This window comes from Aquarana catesbeiana, linkage group LG01 (assembly GCF_042186555.1).
Source record: "Aquarana catesbeiana isolate 2022-GZ linkage group LG01, ASM4218655v1, whole genome shotgun sequence".
Classification (NCBI taxonomy): domain Eukaryota; kingdom Metazoa; phylum Chordata; class Amphibia; order Anura; family Ranidae; genus Aquarana; species Aquarana catesbeiana.
In genome coordinates, this window is record NC_133324.1 from 831,391,242 (window position 1) to 831,411,732 (window position 20,491).

General features: G+C 45.5%; 1 protein-coding gene across 1 annotated transcript in view; it reads left to right on the forward strand.

Moving 5' to 3' along the window:
- The window catches only part of GUF1 (GTP binding elongation factor GUF1), a 91,597-nt gene that overhangs the window by 24,110 nt on the left and 46,996 nt on the right, over positions 1–20,491 (forward strand). The window contains exons 7-10 of the mRNA XM_073608491.1: positions 549–632; positions 4,800–4,864; positions 12,109–12,312; positions 12,502–12,641. Of these exons, the coding sequence (XP_073464592.1) occupies positions 549–632; positions 4,800–4,864; positions 12,109–12,312; positions 12,502–12,641 (493 nt within the window). The remainder of the gene's footprint in view (positions 1–548; positions 633–4,799; positions 4,865–12,108; positions 12,313–12,501; positions 12,642–20,491) is intronic.

The window sequence follows — 20,491 nt, forward strand, 5'->3', positions numbered from 1 at the left end:
CAAAACGTTGGGCATCCTTGCTGTAATTGGTCATTAGTGGTCATTTGTGAATGGGGGAAGAATCAATGGATCAACATCAGTAGCAACTCTACACCCTGAAGGAAGAGTCAGAGCTTGTTAATAAGCCAGTCACGCTCCTATTTCAGCAGGGATGGACTTCCACAACAGGACCAGACTTAGAATTAAATGATGACCTCCTCTTGTAGTCTCTTACCATCTTACCACCTGCATGCACAGTTCTGCATACATAAAATCGCTGCATGCTACATGTACTGAAATATTAATTTCCTGACATTTTAACCCAAAGACTTACTAAATAATGCTACTGTGAAAAAGTGATGAAACAGGGGGCTGCTCCTTGCTTACCTACAGTAGGTCTTGGTCAGTGTTGCCTTTTCTTATATCTGGGCTGAATAGATAATAGGATCGGGGCTTTGCTTATTTAGCTAGAGAGGGCAAAATGCTCTTTTAATTGTAGAACACATTGCATCAGTGAGTCACAGTTTGCAACTATAGAGATTTTTAAAGTGCATTGTTCTATTTTTAAGATCGACTTGAAAAATGCAAATCCAGAGAGAGTGGAGAAACAACTTGAAAAAATGTTTGACATTCCAGCATGTGATTGTGTTAGGGTGAGTATGTACTTCATTAGTGTAATTTGTAGTTACCTATAAGAATTGATCATTGTAAACTGAAATCTGCTTTTCGCAGGTTACTTCAGTATGCAAAGAGTCTTTATATTCTCTCACTATGTTTATCGTTGTTTATTGAATGACCTTCATACCATAACATTGTGCATGTGTGTATGTGTGCACTTATACACCGATCAGCTATCACTTTATGACCACTGACAGGTTAAGTAAATAATATTGATTATCCCATTACAATGGCATCTGAAAGTCCAGGGGATACATTAGACCGCAAGTAAACATGTTGTCTATGAAGTTTTAGTGTTGAAGGCAGAAAAAACGGGCATTTGTTGTATGCTTGTTGTGTAGCTGCAGACCGGTCAGGGTGCCCGTGCTGACCCGTGTCCACAGCCAAAAGTGCCTACAAGGGGCTTGTGAGCATTAGAACTGGACCACGGAGCAATGGAAGAAGGTGGCCTGGTCTGAATCTCATTTTCTTTTACATCGTGCAAATGGCCAGGATGCACCAGGATGCAGTATGAGATGGCACCAGGATGCAGTATGGGAAGAAAGCAAGCCGGTGGAGGCAGTGTGATGCTTTGAGCAATGTTCTGCTGGGAAACCCTGGGTCCTGCTATTCATGTAGGTGTTACTTGGACATGTACCACCTACCTAAACATTGTTGATGATCAAGTACATCCCTTCATGGAAATGTTAATCCCTTATGGCAGGGGCCTCTTTCAGCAGTTTATCCGCCCTGCCACACTGCAAAAATGGTTCAAGAGTGGTTTGAGGTGTTGAATTGGCCTCCTTATTCTCCAGGTCTCAATCCAATCAAGCATCTATGGGATGTGCTGGAAAAAACAAGTCCGATCCATGGAGGCCCCACATTGCACCTTACAGGAATTTCGAAGATCTGCTACTGATGGCTTGATGCCAGATAACACAGCATACCTTCAGAGGTCTGTTGGTGTCCATGCCTTGACAGATCAAGGCTGTTTTGGCAAAAAAAGGGAAACTACTCAATATTAGGTGGGTGGTCAGAGTTATGTCTGATTGGTGTATATATTTGTTGACTATACTGTGTATGTGTGTGGGGCCTGATTCTATGACCATTTTATTCAATAGAGGAATACAGAGCCATCATCCAAACAAGTCTTTTAAATAGACTTTGATGTCCTGTAGTCAGCTGTAGTCCTAAGCACCTTCGTACATGCATGTTTTGTTATCCATCAGAGTTCTTTTGACCTCAATGGGATAGTAGTGGTAAAGAGATAGTGTTGTGCAGATGCAGGTTTTCCATACCCTTATTACAGGTTTGCACAGAGGAATAGAGAGTGCAAGAAGCCATGATGGACCACTGCTGGGTGCAGTTGGTCATCCACAATTGCTTACTGTTGAACTTTGCCTTGCTGCAGCCATTAAAGTGGTTGTAAAGGCATTCTCTGCATTATGGTAAAAAACCTTCCATGGTTAAATTCCACCTCCCCAAATATTTACCTGTGCCTGATCTTGATTCAGCGCTGTGCCCATGAGCACATGGGGAACAAACGGAAGGAAGGAAGGAAGGACTGACTTACTTTTATTATTTAACCACTTCCCGCCTGGCCTATAGAAGAATGACGGCCGGGCGGTGGTTCAGTTATCAGTTCAGTCTGACACACCCCTACACCAATCTCAGTAAAGAGCCTCTGGCGGAGGCTCTTTACCATGTGATCAGCCATGTCTAATCACGGCTGATCACGATGTAAATAGGAAGAGCCATTGATCAGCTTTTCCTCACTCGCGAGTAGAGACGATCGGCGGCTCTCCTGACAGGGGGTCTGTGCTGATTGTTTATCAGCACAGGCCCCCCTTGGATGCCCACTTCAGACCACCAGGGAAGCCGCCAGGACCACCAGGGAAGCACATAATATGTGGATGGCCAGGTACATCCCCCATGGCCATCCACATGTGCCAACATATGCCCAATCAATGTCCATTAGTGCCCTCAAAGAGGCACTGACTGGCAGCATTATGAAAACAAAAAAATCATGATGCCTAGCAATGCCACCTATCAGTGCCCATCTGTGCCACCCATCAGTGCCACCTATGAGTGCCCATCAGTTCCGCATACCAGTGCCACCTCATCGCTGCCCTGCAGTGCCTGTCAGTGCAGCCGTATCAGTGCCCGTCATTGAAGAAGAACACATACTTATTTACAAAAAAATTTAACAGAAACAAAAACTTTTTTTTTTCAAAATTTCTGGTCTTTTTTTATGTTGCGCAAAAAATAAAAATCGCAGAGGTGATCAAATGCAACCAAAAGAAAGCTCTATTTTTGGGAACAAAATGATAAAAAATGTGTTTGGGTACAGTGTAGCATGACTGCGCAATTGTTATTCAAATTGTGACAGCGCTGAAAGGTGAAAATTGGCCTGGGCAAGAAGGTGTATAAGTGCCTGGTATTGAAGTGGTTAAAAAAAACTTTAAGCTCTAGTTAGCCTATTAGAGGAATTCATTTCTGTAAACCTAGCATAGGGAAGCTGAATTAAGGCAGTATGGTCATTTCAGGGCAGAACCAAGCTTTTACACTGTTATAACCTTTTGGTTTAGCATATTGGGAGCCCTTCGATAAGTTTTTTTTTTTTTTATATTTATTATTCATGGGGCTCTTCCACATAAGTTAGAGTTGGTTGAAAGTACATTTGTGGCTATGATAGATGGGTATACTATGTCTGGTCTTGTGTAATTACAAGCAAATCAAAGTGGTTTTAAAGCCCACCCCCTCCCTTACTTACCTGAGTCTCATCTCGATCCAGTGATGTCCATGAGAGCAGCGGCTCTCCCTGGTCTCTCTCTCCTTGTTAGCTCACACAGCAGCGGGAGCCATTGGGTCCTGCTGCTATCAATCACAGCCAGTGAGCCAATGAGGAGAGAGTGGAGGGGGGTGTGGGCATGGACAATGTCCATTCACAGGCTTGCTATTGGGGGCAGTCGGAGTTGGAAGGAGCCAGGACCGCCAGCAGTGGACCCAAAACTAAGAGGATCTGGACTGCTTTGTGCAAAACCATTTCACAGGTAAGTATAACATGTTTACAAAAAAAAAGGGACAAGAAGGCGCACACACCTAGTGCATTATCGAACACATTTATTAAAGTGGGGTTCCACCCAAATTTTGAACAATATCTGTATGTATTCTCTTCCTTGCCTAGATGCTGACATGCCGTTTAAAAAAATTTAAATCGCCGTAATTACCTTTTTATTTTTCTATTCTTCTTTGCACTTCCTGGTTCTCCTCCCGTGGGAGTAGGCGTGTTTCTAGCCTCTCCCAGACTCCTGGGAGCTAGTCTCAGGCTTCCCAGGATGCCACTGAGCATGTGCGGGAATGAGCGGTGAATGCTGGGAGCACAGCATTCACCACATCCAGGAAATAAATGCTTGTGGGCTTCAAATGCCCACAATGAAGATGGAAACCGCCTGCAGTGAATAATATGTTATTCTTTCCGACGAAATCTGACACAGGCGGACATATTACACACAATATGTGAGTATGTAATGCTGAGAAGAAAAGTTTGTGAATGAACTCAAAAAAAAAAAAAAAAAAAAAAAAAACGATAGATAGGTGGACCCCCGCTTTAATGATATAAAACAATATAAAACCAAGTGGATACTCACAAAGTAGCAACTGATAAATGCCAATGAACCACAAGATGCCATATAGTGCGAATGCATGTACTCTGATAACATCATAGGTTGTCAAGCTGACACACATCTTGCGGTTCATTGGCTTTTATCAGTTGCTACTTTGTGAGTATCCACTTGTAGTTGCTTTATATCATTAATAAAAGTGTTTGATAATGCACTAGGTGCATGCGCCTTCTTGTCCCTTTGTTTTTGTAGCTCTACTTCGATCACCCCGTCTGAGGAGGACTGCATCCGACCAGTGTTTAGCTTTGCTGTTGCTCGTTTTTCAACCACAGAGGACCTCATAGCACTGGAAGTGACTGTTTGCAAGTAAAACATGTTTAAAAATTATAAAAATGTATAACAAATTAAAAAAATTACAACCTTTAGAATCACTTTAAATATTGTCTTCTATATTGTTTGTTTTTTGTTGAATATGCATGACAAGACTATACATGACATTATCTGACATGAAAGAAAATGTCTCCTATTTTACTGGTTTAGATCTCTGCAAAATATGGAACAAACGTGGAGAGCGTTCTTCAAGAAGTTATTAAAAGACTCCCACCGTGAGTATAGTTGTCTGGACGGATGCACTGTGTCGTCTGCTCAGCTCTAATTGTTTCCTGTTCTCTTTTTTATTATTTAAAGTGTATTTGTCAAGCAGCTGTTACTGGGACAGCAGGGGCTCCCATCAAGCACTGGAAGCTGTCATCACTTAATTCCTGGAAGCAGTTTCAGGACAGGAAGGTCCCCGTGAGTGATGCTACAGAGATCTCCCTTTCCTCAGATCTAGCACTATCTAGCATTATGGAATCGAGCATCAACTGAAATTAGTATCACCTGTCCTAACAGGATCTCTTTAAAGAAAACCTGTACTGACAGAAAAATTCGTAGTTACATAAAAAGTCACCATTTCTAACAACCCTGTTAATCATAGGCAGCATTTTTTGAAACTGGAAGAGTACATATAGTATAGTTTGTGGAACAGACTATAACTGAGGCACTTACGTCCTTGGAGAATTAAAAAGATTTACAACTGTGTGTTGCGGCAACAGTGTGTTAATGCAACACATTGCAAACCATATTATATGCCTTAACGCATTGAATGAATGAATGAATGAATGAACGAGTGACTTGTATAGCACTACCTATGCAAACTGAATTGCCTCAGGGCGCTTTTTGCCGCCGGTGTCCATCGGCGGTATAGCATGGTCCAAACACATACACATATTTGGCGAATTTTTTTTCGACAGGCTCTAATTAACATACCAGCATGCCTTTGGAGTGTGGGAGGAAACCGGAGTAAACCCATGCAGGCACAGGGAGAACATGCAAACTCCAGGTAGATGGTGTCATGGTCGGGATTTGAACCAGCGACCCTATTGCTGCTAGGTGAAATATGAACAGCATCTCAGTACACTAAGTCCCCTTACACATGGGCTTGCCAGTTAAGTCTGTCTATGAGTATTTTAGGCAGACCTGATTGGATGCTCCAGGCAGGTCTGTGAGCCGGCGGAGTCTGTCCAGGTCCAAAAGAAAAATGCAGAAAAGGAATTCGGTTTTTCTTGTTTTTCCGGACCTAAACGTGACACATCGGAGAAGACCTGTTATGGGCACAAGTCCATTTGCATCCGGCTGCCCGTAGAGATACCATGGGTCCACCACAGTCTGCTATCAAAATGTGGGCAAAAACTGAACAGACATGGATGTCACAAAACTGACATCCATTCCATTCTGCCCCAACTCCACAGAGAATCTGCTCACGAATCCTCTGCTGAATACAGTGGAGCGCCCGTGTGTGAATAAACCTGAAGGCAATGCACATGTGACATGTCCATTTTTTTTTTTTTTTTTTGGGACGTTTTGGTGTATCAAAAGCCCATTGATTTAAAGGGGGCTGCCTAAATGCAATGTACATTAATGCAAGATTTAATTAGCATTAATTTATGTGGATTTTGTCAAAATGGATCCTTGCAAACTAAATCTACATGACAGCCTGCTAGCATTTCCAAGAGTACAAGTCAGTAGTGTAGTATCCATATTCTCTAGGAAGAGATGTGCTGTAGGGCACTTTGCATGGTGCCATGTGATGATATTAAAGGGGTTGTAAAGGTAAAATTTTTTTCACCTTAATGCATTCTATGCATTAAGGTGAAAAAACTTTTGACAGTACCGCCGCCCCCAGGCCCCCCGTTTTACTTACCTGACGCCTCGAATCTTCGCTGCTCGTCCTCGTCATCTTCATTGCAGCTCAGCCTGGTCGCTGATTGGCTGCAGTGGATGGATTGAAAGCAGCGCAGCCATTGGCTCGCGCTGCTGTCAATCACATCCGATGACGCGGCGCGCCGGGGGGCGGGGCCGAGTGATACAGCGAGCGGCTATAGCCGCCGGCTGTATCACGGGAGCGCGCCCGCAAGCACTCACCACCATGCGAGGGAGCTCGCATTAAGGTGGTAAATGCTTGCGGGGAGGAGCTGAAACAGCCGCCGAGGGACCCCAGAAGAGCAGGTTCGGGGCCACTCTGTGCAGAACGAGCTGCACAGTGAAGGTAAGTATAACATGTTTGTTATTTTAAAAAAAAAAAAAAAATTACCTTTACAACCCCTTTAATTTAGAGTGAAAATCCAAAAGACAGGTACAGTATGCGCCCACCACCCCTCATTGCAGTGCACCACAACATACATGCCATATTTTCCAATGCATATACAGCCCTTTAAAAGGCTACTTGCATACCAGAAATTAATATGAGTACACCTAGTTGACCTTTTGCAGGCGATGTGCTTTACAAGGCATACAGTGTGTATAAAATAGTATTAGAAATGTTTCGTTTGCTCAGAAGCTACAAATGGTAGCAATAGAATAACTGGCAGAAAAGACTGTCTAGAAGGTACTATCATTCCACAACAGGGAAAGCTGCAGGTTAAAGTGGTTGTTTAGTGACTTGTAAAAAAATTAAAGATCAGCAGCTACAAAAACTGTAGCTACTGACTTTTAATAAACAGACACTCGCCTGTCCAGGGATCCAGTGTTGTCCTCACCTGGCTGGTTTCTTCATTGGGTTTCGGTCCCTGGTGTTAGCAAGCTTATTAACTGTGGGTTGTGACTGCGCATGTGCAAGCCGCGTTGCTCTCTCTGAATGGTCCCCCGGCTGTCTGGGACCTGTGACATGTCCCATGAAGGCTTCGGGGGAAGGAGGGGGGGGTTGTCAGAACCAGGAACCCCCCCCCCCCAAAAAAAATAAAATAAAAAATGATGTGCCAAATGTAAAGGAAGAGGCAGAAGAGCGAAACTTCCCCTTTTGGGTGAAGTTCCGCTTTGTTATTATTATGTACCTGTTCCCTTTCAAATACTGCGGTCACCCTCTGACTCTATCCTACACTCTCTAACCCACATCTTCAATCCCTCCCTCTCTTCTTGCAGCTTCCCCAACTCTCTAAAACATGCGCTAGTAACCCCCATACTTAAAAAGCCTTCATTGTACCCCACCAATCCTAACCACCTACGCTCCATCTCCTTGCTCCCCTTTTCCTCTAAACTCCTTGAACGTCAGGTCTACAACCAATTGAGTGACCACCTCATTAAAAATAACCTTCTTGATCCCCTTCAATGTGGATTTTGCCCTCAACGCTCCACAGAAACTGCTCTCCTAAAACTAAAACGACTTACTTACAGCAAAAACCAATGGACACTATTCTGTACTCCTACTTCTGGACCTTTCAGCTCTCTTTGATACAGTTAACCTCCCCCTTCTCCTCAAAAAACTTTACTCCTTTGGTCTCCCTGACTGTGCTCTTCTACTTCTGTACCTTTCAGCTGCCTTTGATACGGTCAACCACCCCCTCCTCAAAAAAAACTTTACTCCTATGGGCTCCATGATTGTGCTCTTCGTTGGCTCTAATCCTACCTATCCCACCGCAACTTCAGTGTCACAATTTTAGTTCCTCCTGTCCTCTTTCTCTGTCAGGGTTCACCAAGGTTCTCTTCTTGGACCTCTCCTATTCTCGATCTAAATTTCCTCTCTGGGACAGCTGATGGTCTCTCATGGCTTTCAATATAATTTTTATGCTGATGACACCCAAATCTATCTCTCCACCCCTCCCCTCACTCCTTCAGTCTCCTTACGCTTCACTAATTAAATAACTAATTTATCAGTCTAAATGTCACAACACTTTCTCAAACTCAACCTGTCCAAAACAAAGCCCATAATATTTCCACCCTCATGTGCTCCTTTCCCTGACTTCTCTGTCAAGATCAATAGCACAACCATCAACCCATCCCTGCATTCCAGGGTGCTAGGTGTAATCCTGGACTCTCCTTTCGGCCCCACATCCAGTCGCTCGAAAGCTTGGCGCCTCAACCTCCGCAACATCTCCAAATTATGCCCCCTTCCTAACCAATGACACCACTAAGCTCCTAGTACACTCCCTGGTCATCTCTTGCCTTGAATACTGCAACTCCCTCCTCATTGGCGTACCTTTAACCACTTGCTGCCCGCCGTCATATGACGGCGGGACGGTGCAGCTGTTATCCTGGGCCGCCGTCATATGACGGCGCTGCCTTCCAGGATCCCTAGGGGGCGCGCGTCCGCCGCATTACTCGGGTCCCGTTGGGTGTGCCTGGCGGCCGCGATGTCCGCCGGGCACCCACGATTGCCCGGTAACCGAGCAGGACCGTGGATCTATGTATGTAAACAGAGGAACACCGATCGGTCTCCTCCCCTTGTGAATCCCCTTCCCCCACAGTTAGAATCACTCCTTAGGAACACATTTAACCCTACAGCGCCCCCTCCTGGTTAACCCCTTCATTGCCAGTCACATTTATACAGTAATCAATGCATTTTTATAGCACTGATCGCTGTATAAATGTGAATGGTCCCAAAAGTATGTCAAAATTGTCCGATGTGTCTGCCGCAATATCGCAGTCACGATAAAAATCGCAGATCGCTGCCATTACTAGTAAAAAAAAAAATAATAATAAAAATGCTATAAATCTATCCCCTTATTTTGTAGACGCTATAACTTTTGCGCAAACCAATAAATATACGCTTATTGCGATATTTTTTACCAAAAATATGTAGAATATGTATCAGCCTAAAGTGAGGAAAAAATTTGTTTTAAAAAAAAAAATTTGGATATTTATTATAGCAAAAAGTAAAAAATATTGTGTTTGAAAAAAACTTGTCACTCTTGTTTTGTTTATAGCGCAAGAAATAAAAACCGCAGAGGTGATCAAATACCACCAAAAGAAAGCTCTTTAGTGGGGAAAAAAATGATAAAAATTTCATTTGGGTACAGTGTTGTATGACCGCGCAATTGTTATTCAAAGTGTGACAGCGCTGAAGGCTGAAAATTGGCCTGGGCAGGAAGGGGGTGAAAATGCCCTGTATGGAAGTGGTTAAATAGGCTACCCCCTATCCAGTCCATCATGAATGCTGCTGCCAGACTCATCCATCTTACAAACCACTCAGCATCTGCTACCCCTCTCTGCCAATCCCTCCATTGGCTACCACTCACCGAACAAATTAAATTTAAAATGCTAACAATAACTTACAAAGCCATCCACAACTCTGCCCCCAGCTACATCACTAACCTAATCTCAAAATACTGACCAAACCATTCTCTTCATTCCTCTCAAGACCTCCTGCTCTCAGGTTCCCTTGCCACCTCCTCCTATGCTAGCCTCCATGACTTCTCCTGAGCCTCTCCGATCCTTTTGGAATTCCCCACCCCAATCTGTCCAACTATCTCCAATACTATCCACTTTTAGGCGATCCCTGAAAGCTTTTCTTCTCAGAGAAGCCTATCCTGCCTCCACGTAGCTATACTTTTATTTTCTCCATTAGCCTATCCCCCACAGTTTTTACCTTTTTTTTGTATCACTTGACCCTCCGTTTTAGGTTGTAAGTTCTAACGAGCAGGGCCCTCTGATTCTTCCTGTACTGAATTGTATTGTAACCGTACTGTCAGCCCTTATGTTGTAAAGTGCTGCACAAACTGTTGGTGCTATATAAATCCTATATAATAATAATAATGTACTAAAGGCAAACACACATACATTTCAAAAGTTTGTTACAGCCAAAATAAATATTAAACCTTTAACAAAAGGAGCAGATCAGCAATTCTGGCAGTAATCTGGGTCTCCTAGAACGCAACTTCTTGTAATGCTGCCTTTACATACAGAAAGCCTGTTGTATTAAAAAAAAAAATGTCAGTAGTAAGAAGTTTCTTACAGCATCCAAACAAATTTAAAACTGTCTGAAGTACAGATGTAATTTGGGTTATACAGAAAGCAAAGACTGAGGATGTTACACTGCAAGTTTTTTGAAAGTACACTCCCACTGCCCACCTACTGTGTTTGTAAGGTGGTCTGTGTGTGCTGTGGATTAAATTGACAGAGAACCCCAATAAAGGAAACCCATGTCTACTTTCTAATTTTATCTGCAGTAGGCTGGAAAGCATTAGCAGCCCGTTGCTTGGTTTAATTTGCTGCCTGGATTTGCTTTTTAAAGCATATCTAACCCAACATTTAGTATATTGCAACCTGCAAATCTTCAAATGTAGAGGCTGCATTCATTTTCTTTTTTTTATTCTCTGGCCAGTAACACACTCCTGTCCCAAAGTGTCTCAACTCTGTGGAGAAGCATTGTAGCCACCCTTTGATAGCAGCATTGTCAACCTGTGGACAATATAGTGTTTAATGCATTCGCAAATTTAGATGGACTTGACTAACATATTATAGTGCCCGCTAATACATTTTTAGTAGGTACAGCAACAGTTTTCTTTTTCCTTTTACCTATATGATTAAAAGATGAAGCACCCCTATCAATGTTAAATGATTTATCTCAACCTTCTATTTGCCGCTTTGCTAGACAGCTTGTTCTATTAAAGCCCAACTCCAGGCAAAACACATATTTTCCCATGCAGTGGGGCTATGCCCACACTGCACAGGTCAGCTGCTCATTTTTGTCTAGGGGATTGGAGAGCAGAGTTATAGTTACCTGATCCCCCTGATCCTTCCAGCACAAGATCGGTCCCCCACGCTCCAGCGGTCTTAAATAGTGAACTGTTTCTGACGTCATTACACCCAGAGCAGGCTCCATAGACTAGGAACAGTCCACTGCTAAACCGTGGGGGGGGGGGGGGGGCGCCATTTTTTGGAGGATCAAAATTTTTGGTGAGTTTATACTTTCTGCTCACCCCTAGACAAAATGAGCAGTTGACTCTGCTGTGCCCGCACTGCATGGGAAAAAAGATTTGGGCTTTAAAATAAGTTGCTAATGAACAGAATTATTGGCTGGATCACCGGGTAAAATTTAAGAAAAAAAGCTTAAAAGAGAAAACGAATGCAGTGCCACATTTAAAGAAATGGTAAGTTGAAATATATTACGTTTGCTATCAGGTTTAGATGCATCTCTAAGTATTTTACCTGCCAACGAATTTGTAATTCTGTTCTGCCACTTGTGATTTACACATAGGTGACAACTTTATTGTTCTTGCAATTTTGTAGCTACTTGTGTCACCTGCCTGTTCATTGGATGATGAATCAACATCATCACACTGCAGATTCACTAAAGCAAAGCTAATATTAAAAATTGCGGTTTCACAGGGTGGTAGAGACCTCAAAACCACAAAAACCAAAGTGGAGGAAAAGAATTACAAATACTTTGGCAGGCGTAATAGTACACATGGATGTATCGTAACCTATTATTTTGCTGGTTGTCTGGCGTTTTGCTTTAACGTTGCTAAATCTCTGTTAATAGATAATCATTTAATGCCAAATTAATGGTTAAGTGAATTTCTTTGTGTTTCAGACCAAGAATTCAGAAGAACAGCCCTCTTAAAGCCCTGTTGTTTGACTCCAACTTTGATCATTATAGAGGAGTGATAGCCAATATTGCCCTCTTTGGTGGGGAGGTGAGCAAAGGCAACAAAATTGTTGCTGCACACTCTGGGAAGAGCTACGAAGTGAATGAGGTTGGCATACTGACTCCCGAGGAGCTGCCAGCTGATAAATTGTAAGTATTTTTTATATTGTGAGAAAAGATCATCACCTTTGCAGCCCCAAGTTGAAGTGATATAGTTTTTTTTTTTTTTTTTTACAGTCCCAGTATTGCTTGTATAAAAATTGTTTATATGCTATTTGGGAATAGTCTTTATTCTATATATGTGTGTATGAATGTATTCAGTGATCATTTATTTTGCAGGTATCCTGGTCAGGTGGGGTATCTAGTAGCTGGAATGAAAGAAGTACAGGAAGCACAAATAGGAGACACGCTGTATCTGTACAAGCAGCCAGTGGAGCCACTGTCTGGTTTTAAAGCTGCAAAGCCAATGGTATTTGCAGGTAAGATGAATTTTGGTTGGGTTATGTTTTACCATAGTAAATAGAAAACCCTTAGGTCTCATTCACACGAGCATAAAAGTTTTATTACACATGTGTTTTCTGGGTGAAAAGTTCCTGTGTAACGATCAGTAAAATACTTGCGTATAGATAGGTTTAAACGCACAAAGACGTGTATGCGTACATAATCTGTTTTATGTTAACTTATTGTTCCCCTTTGATTAGATGTAAAGTACCTGACTGCGAGATTGTGTTTCCAGCGCGATACCATCGCGCTGGTTCTCGGCGACAGGGTACTGTGCATGTCGCGCTGGCTTACTCATCGGGAAAGGAAAACTTTGTTTTCCTCCCGCGATGAGTGACAGGCAGCGCTGACAGCTGTCTGGTATGAATCCTGAGGCGGGAACACCGCGCCAAATTTTAAATGAAAAAAACGGCGTGGGTTCCCCCCCAGGAGCATACCAGGCCCTTAGGTCTGGTATGGATTGTAAGGGGAACCCCCCTACGCCGAAAAATTGGCGTGGGGGTCCCCCCCAATCCATACCAGACCCTTATCCGAGCACGCAGCCCGGCCGGCCAGGAAAGGGGTGGGGACGAGCGAGCGCCCCCCCCCCCCCTCCTAAGCCGTACCAGGCCGCATGCCCTCAACATGGGGGGGTGGGTGCCTTAGGGGAGGGGGCGCCCTGCGGGGGCCCCCCCCACCCCAAAGCACCTTGTCCCCATGTTGATGAGGACAAGGGCCTCTTCCCGACAACCCTGGCCGTTGGTTGTCGGGGTCTGCGGGCGGGGGGCTTATCGGAATCCCGGAGCCCCCTTTAATAAGGGGGCCCCCAGATCCCGGCCCCCCACCCTGTGTGAATGAGTTTGGGGTACATGGTACCCCTACCCATTCACCTAGGGAAGTGTCAATATAAAAAAAACACAGTACACAGGTTTTAAGAGTAATTTATTAGTCAGCTCCAGGGTCTTCTTCCGACTTCGGGGGGTCTCCTTCCGACATCTCCTGGTGTTCGGCCTCTTCTCCCGGTGTTCGGCCTCCTCTCTTCTCCCGGTGTTCGGCCTCTTCTCCTGGGCCCCGCTGCTATCTTCTTCCAGCTCTATTGCCAGCGAGGGGCCCGGTCTGCTGCCGCTGTCTCGCCGCCTCTTCTCTTCTTCCCCGATGTTGACACGACGCTCTCTCCGGCTCGAATGCTGTGTGCGAGCTGCGGAGCCATTTATATAGGCGGTGACCCCGCCCCCTTACGACGTCATGGTCCCAGCATGCGCAGGGACTCTGGGGCCACGCCCCCTTATGACGCCAGAGTCCCTGCGCATGCTGGGACCATGACATCGTAAGGGGGCGGGGTCACCGCCTATATAAATGGCTCCGCAGCTCGCACACAGCATTCGAGCCGGAGAGAGAGACGTGTCAACATCGGGGAAGAAGAGAAGAGGCGGCGAGACAGCGGCAGCAGACCGGGCCCCTCGCTGGCAATAGAGCTGGAAGAAGATAGCGGCGGGGCCCGGGAGAAGAGGCCGAACACCGGGAGAAGAGAAGAGGCCGAACACCGGGAGAAGAGGCCGAACACCGGGAGAAGTCGGAAGGAGACCCCCCGAAGTCGGAAGAAGCACCCGGAGCTGACTAATAAATTACTCTTAAAACCTGTGTACTGTGTTTTTTTTTATATTGACACTTCCCTAGGTGAATGGGTAGGGGTACCATGTACCCCAAACTCATTCACACAGGGTGGGGGGCCGGGATCTGGGGGCCCCCTTATTAAAGGGGGCTCCGGGATTCCGATAAGCCCCCCGCCCGCAGACCCCGACAACCAACGGCCAGGGTTGTCGGGAAGAGGCCCTTGTCCTCATCAACATGGGGACAAGGTGCTTTGGGGTGAGGGGGGCCCCGCAGGGCGCCCCCTCCCCTAAGGCACCCACCCCCCCATGTTGAGGGCATGCGGCCTGGTACGGCTCAGGAGGGGGGGGGGGCGCTCGCTCGTCCCCACCCCTTTCCTGGCCGGCCGGGCTGCGTGCTCGGATAAGGGTCTGGTATGGATTGGGGGGGACCCCCACGCCAATTTTTCGGCGTAGGGGGGTTCCCCTTACAATCCATACCAGACCTAAGGGCCTGGTATGCTCCTGGGGGGGAACCCACGCCGTTTTTTTCATTTAAAATTTGGCGCGGTGTTCCCGCCTCAGGATTCATACCAGACAGCTGTCAGCACTGCCTGTCACTCATCGCGGGAGGAAAACAAAGTTTTCCTTTCCCGATGAGTGAGCCATCTCGGCGCTGGCTCCTGCGACGGGGCTCGCAGGTGTCAAATCTCGCCGAGAAATGCGGCGAGATTGACATGATATCGCGGTCACCTACTGTAATTTGCACACTTACAAGACACTTGCATGACCGAATGTTTTATCTATCGCAAAGATCAACTTTCTTTGCAAGCATTCTGCAAGTCTGCTGCAAATTCTGGTTCAGTTATGTTGTGCAATAGTCAACTCACCACAGGGGTCACTGTGGCTGAATTTTCATGCTGTAGACCAGGAGAGCCCAACCAGTGGCCCACGGTGCCCTCTGATGTGGCCCACCACCTCCCTCTCTGGGATGGCAGGTTGGCAGGTCCAAATCACTGGTTGGTGACCCGCCATCCTAGAGTATCAGTGTTGTGAATGAAGCTGGAGGTAGAGGAAGCAAGAGGCTGCGGAGTGGAGCCACATAAGCGTTGCTTCCTGTATAGCACTGGCTTCTGTCACAGGTCGAGTGATACCAAATGCACTCTGCCTGGGACAGCAACAGCTGGCGATACCTGAATAGAAGATTGTTATTAAAGGTAAGTTTCTATCACTAAAATCACAGTGTAATATAAATATATTATATATATTATGCATATCTGTTCTTCAGTGGTTACTAGGCTGCTTTCAAACTGATCCGCAGATGCAGTTCACTGTACTTGTGGGTTACCTACACTGAGCCATAGACTTCTGTTATAACCTGTGGGTTTGGTGTGCTTTCAGAAAGTGCACTACACCTGCAGGATATAATAGAAGTCTATAGCAAAGTGCAGCAAACCTAACCTAGCCGTGTTGGGTATACTTCAGTGCATCAGTGTGAAAGCAGCCTTAGGCCCCTTTCACATGATCAGTCCGACCCAATCAGAGCCTCTACTCAACTCTATGGAGCGGCAGATGTAAACAGACACAAGTCCTATTAAACCCGCCTACCTCCAATCCAATCTGCTGAACAAAACAAAAGGGGATCCGCCCTACTTCCATCTGGGCGAATCGGAGGGCCCATATACTAGAGCGGGCTGTGTCTGTGTCTGCTCTGCATATGCAAAGCAAACACAGACCTGTCATCCACCCGCTCCATTCATTGTGGCCCGCCACCGGTTACCAAATGTGCAAGTTAACAGACTTACAATTCAACACTGCCACAAGTTATCCTTGCTATCTGGGTAGATGCGGAATTTTTGGATTCTGTGTTACAGACCTGAAAACAGCTCATGTTTACGCACCTACGTGAATGGCTTCATTGAAAACAATGCAGCTGTATTCAGATCTGTATTTAAAGTGGTTGTAAACCCCCCCCCCCCAAAAAAAAAACCTTGTAAGGCAAAGACATAATGAGCTAGTATGCATCGCATACTAGCTCATTATGAAATACCTTAGGTTGAAGCTGTTGTAGCGGCCCCACTTACCGTTGTGACTGGCGACATGTCTCCCCGGGTTACTTCTGGGTTTGCGGGCTCCGGTGCTGTGATTGGCACGGTAGCCGCCGGTCACGGCACGCTGCTGAAGAAACGGCACGAGCGAGCCGTTTCTTCAGTGCGCATGCTCAGATGACGTCAGCGCAAGCATATATGGTAAATACCTCGTAATCCGTGCAGGTTTAGGAGATATTTACAGTACCTACATGTAAGCCTTGTTTTAGGCTTACCTATAGGTACAAGTGGTGTAACAGGGTTTACAACCACTTTAAAAAAACACTTTGTATATGCGTTTTTTTACAGTTGTGTAAATAAAGCCTTAAGGCCCAAGTTACACAGGCATTCAAAGAAGGCACTTGACATGCATTTCTTATCCCTTTCAAGAGCGCCTCAAGTGACAGGTGTGATAGAAAGTGCACCTGTATATAGCTGGCTACTGTGGCTTTGCGATAGATAAAACATTCGGTCATAATATTGTTCCTGGATCATCACAAAGTATTGAATACTCCTGTTTATCCAGTGGCCATATGAACATAACATTAAAGATAATGTGTTTACTACAGATAATGTATACTAAACTAAAGATAATTGTGTTTACTACAATTTGGAGGGGGCAGAATCTGGCAAATCTGTGCACAGTAACCAATCAGCTTCAAATGTTAGCTTGTTCAGTTAAAGCAGAGCTAAACCCTCCTATCCATTACAGCCAAGCAAGCTTCAGTCTTGGCCTCTGATGTGCAGTTGTAATTGTGCTGCACATGTGATCAGTTATAATACCAGCTACTTGTTGGCTTGTAAAAACAGTTGAGAGCACAAGCAACTGTGACATTTATTATTTACAGCATGAATGAAGAGCCTTGTTCACCCCATACATGCAAAAAAAACTGACGGGAAATTCACTTGCATAGACACGAGTTTACATCCGTATTCATGCATGTTTCAGTCAGTTTTCATGCACGTCTTTTATGTGCCCTGTTCACATTACAATGTTGATGTCACGTTTTTTTTTTTCCCATGCAGAAAACTGCATATACATTGCAGATTCCTGCACAGTAAAAATGGTTTTCTTTGTGCCCTTTGCAGAACGAGTACAGAAAAACTGACATTTCAGCACATGGTGTGAACAAGGCTTAACCGTTTTGGGAAGCAGTTAAATTGATGGCTTTAGTTCCACTTTAACCACTTCATCCCCAGAAGTTTTCACCCCCTTCCTTATCAGAGCATTTTTTGCAATACTGCACTGCGTCACTTTAACTGACAATTGCGCAGTCATGCGACACTGTACCCAAACAAAATTTGTCCTTTTTTCCCCACAAATAGAGATTTCTTTTGGTGGTATTTGATTGCCTCCTGAGGTTTTTATTTTCTGCGCTATAAACAAAAAAAAGAGTGACAATTTTGAAAAAAAAAAAAGGATTTTTATAACGGCTTACCTGTAAAATCCCTTTCTTTTGAGGCACATCACGGGACACAGAGTCTCAGTAATTACTGATGGGTTATATAGGGTATCGCTAGGTCATTGGACACTGGCCCACCCTAGACAGGAAGTTCAACCCCCTATATAAGCCCTCCCCTTATTGGGAGTACCTCAGTTTTGTAGCAAAGCAATATAAGTGTATTAGAAGAGGGGTGGGACCTCTGTGTCCCGTGATGTACCTCAAAAGAAAAGGATTTTACAGGTAAGCTGTTATAAAAATCCTATTTTCTTTCTCGTACATCACGGTACACAGAGCCTCAGTAATTACTGATGGGATGTCCCAGAGCAATGCTATCTGAGGGGAGGGGAACCACACAAAGTAGGGTGTAATCAGACCTGAGGACCCTGTACCGCTGCCTGCAGCACACTACGCCCAAAGGCGATATCCTCATGCCTTCTCACATCCACCTGATAAAATTTGGTGAATGTATGGACTGACGACCAGGTTGCGGCCTTGCAGAATTGAGCCACGGAGGCCCGGTGATGCACTGCCCACGAAGCACTAATAGCCCTAGTGGAGTGCGCCTTGATCTGAAAAGGCGGAACTTTCTGCTTCAAACCATAAGCTTGAACAATTACTTGTCAAATCCATTTAGCAATGGTAGATTTCGACGCTGCCTGTCCTCTATTAGGACCTTCTGGCAATACAAACAAAACATCCCTTTTGCGAACCTGAGCAGTCGCTTCCAGATAGGCTTTGACTGCTCTCATTACATCCAAAGAATGTAGTGACCTTTCTTCCATAGAACAGGAATCTGGAAAAAAGAAAGGCAGAACAATATGTTGGTTTAGATGAAAACCTGAAACTACCTTCGGTAGAAAGCTAGGGTGAGGGCGTAACGCCACTCTATCCTTGTGCATTATTAGATATGGCTCTTTACAAGAAATGGCTGCTGATTCTGATACTCTTCTGGCAAAAGAAATGGCCACCAGAAAAATTAATTTCCTTGTCAACAGAACTAAGGGAATTTGACGTATCGGTTCAAAAGGCTGCTTCTGTAAAGCTGACTAAACTAAATTCCCAGGGGTTTAGAGACCGTTACCCCCTGTATAAAGCTTCGGACCAATGAATGCGAAGCAAGTGGACATTGAAACTAGGGTAACCACATTTCCAAACTGCCATTCCGGGACACCCCACCCCAACCCCCCCACCCCCCGCACCCGCCCAAAAAAGATGGTTTTTGCTAATTTTTTTTGCCAATTTTTGGGGAAAAAAATGCAAACAGTGGTAACCAGTTTAGACAGGTGGTATGGACCGCAACAGCAGAAGAATGGAGGGGGACAGCAACAGCAGAAGAACGGACAGGGACAGCAGCAGAAAGGAGGGGGAGCATGCTCACTGTAACAAAGTGTGAGTGTAACACAGTACATTAACCTGTCCTGGAAGTTTGTCAATGTCTGGCACTGCAGGCGACAAACTTGCGGACCTCGTGGGCGGGAGCCTGGAGGAGGACTCTGAAGAGGCTCAGGCTGCTCAGGAGAGAAGTTGAACTGTTACTTCTCCTTGAGCTGCTGGCAAATGGCAATGTGCTACAGAGCAGCGGAGAGCGGCTGCGGGCAGCGGGAGTAGTGGGCGGCGGCCCCGGCCGGGACTGGCACTGACTGGGCACCGGCTGGATGATCCTTACCAGCAGTAAGTGACTGTGGCTCTGTCTGGTCACTGGAGTTGTGTCACTCTGTACTGGCTGGCTGCTCTCTCTCTCAGAGGCGAACACGCTGCTCTCAGCCATAGGGTGCGGGTGCACTGCCCACACTGACTGCCCACGTGTCAGGCCTCAGCCGACGTCACAGGTTGCTAAACGCCGGGAGGCCATAGCCTAGCAACCAGCCTATGATGTGTCATGTGTGAGACTGTGTAGTGTGTAGTGTTTATAAGGGTGGCGGCAGAGTCGGCGGACTGGTCTGACTCTGACGGTGTTGTTTTTTTTTCATTCCGGGACACTGTATTGTCCCGGAATGAAGGTGCCCAGGAAACGGGACAAAAATCAGAAATCAGGGACAATCCCGGGCAATCTGGGACACGTGGGCAGCCTAGTTGAAACAGAACTGATAAGGCCGAGACCTGGCCCTTGATGGTACTCAAGGGCAGCTTCATCTCTAACCCCATTTGAAGAAAGTCAAGGATTCTGCTTGACATATTTTCTGGGATGCCAACACCTGGATTCACACCAGGAGACATATGCTTTCCAGACTCTATGATAAATCATTCTGGAAGCTGGCTTCCTTGCATTAATCAAGGTAGAAATCACAGGGCCTGAAAGCCCATGACTCTTCAGAAGGTGGGTTTCAATAGCCAAACCGTTAAATTTAGCGTTTGTAAGGCAGGATGGAACACTGGTCCCTGGGATAGCAGGTCTGGACGTGACGGTAGGGTCCAAGGGGAACCTACCGCCATCTTCACTATTTCTGCATACCAAGCTCTTCTGGGCCATGCTGGGGCCACCAGAAGCACCGACTTCTTTCCCTGCATTATCCTGCAAAGAAGTCATGGCAGCAGCAGAATAGGAGGGAATGCATAAATCAGAGAGAACCGATGCCACGGAGCCACCAACGCATCTGTCCCGCATGCAAGTGGATCCCTTGTTCTTGACACAAAATTGTCGATCTTGTTGTTGAACCTGGACGCAAAGAGATCTACATCCAGAACTCCCCATCTTTGGCATATGGCCAAGAAGATGTCGGGGTGAAGA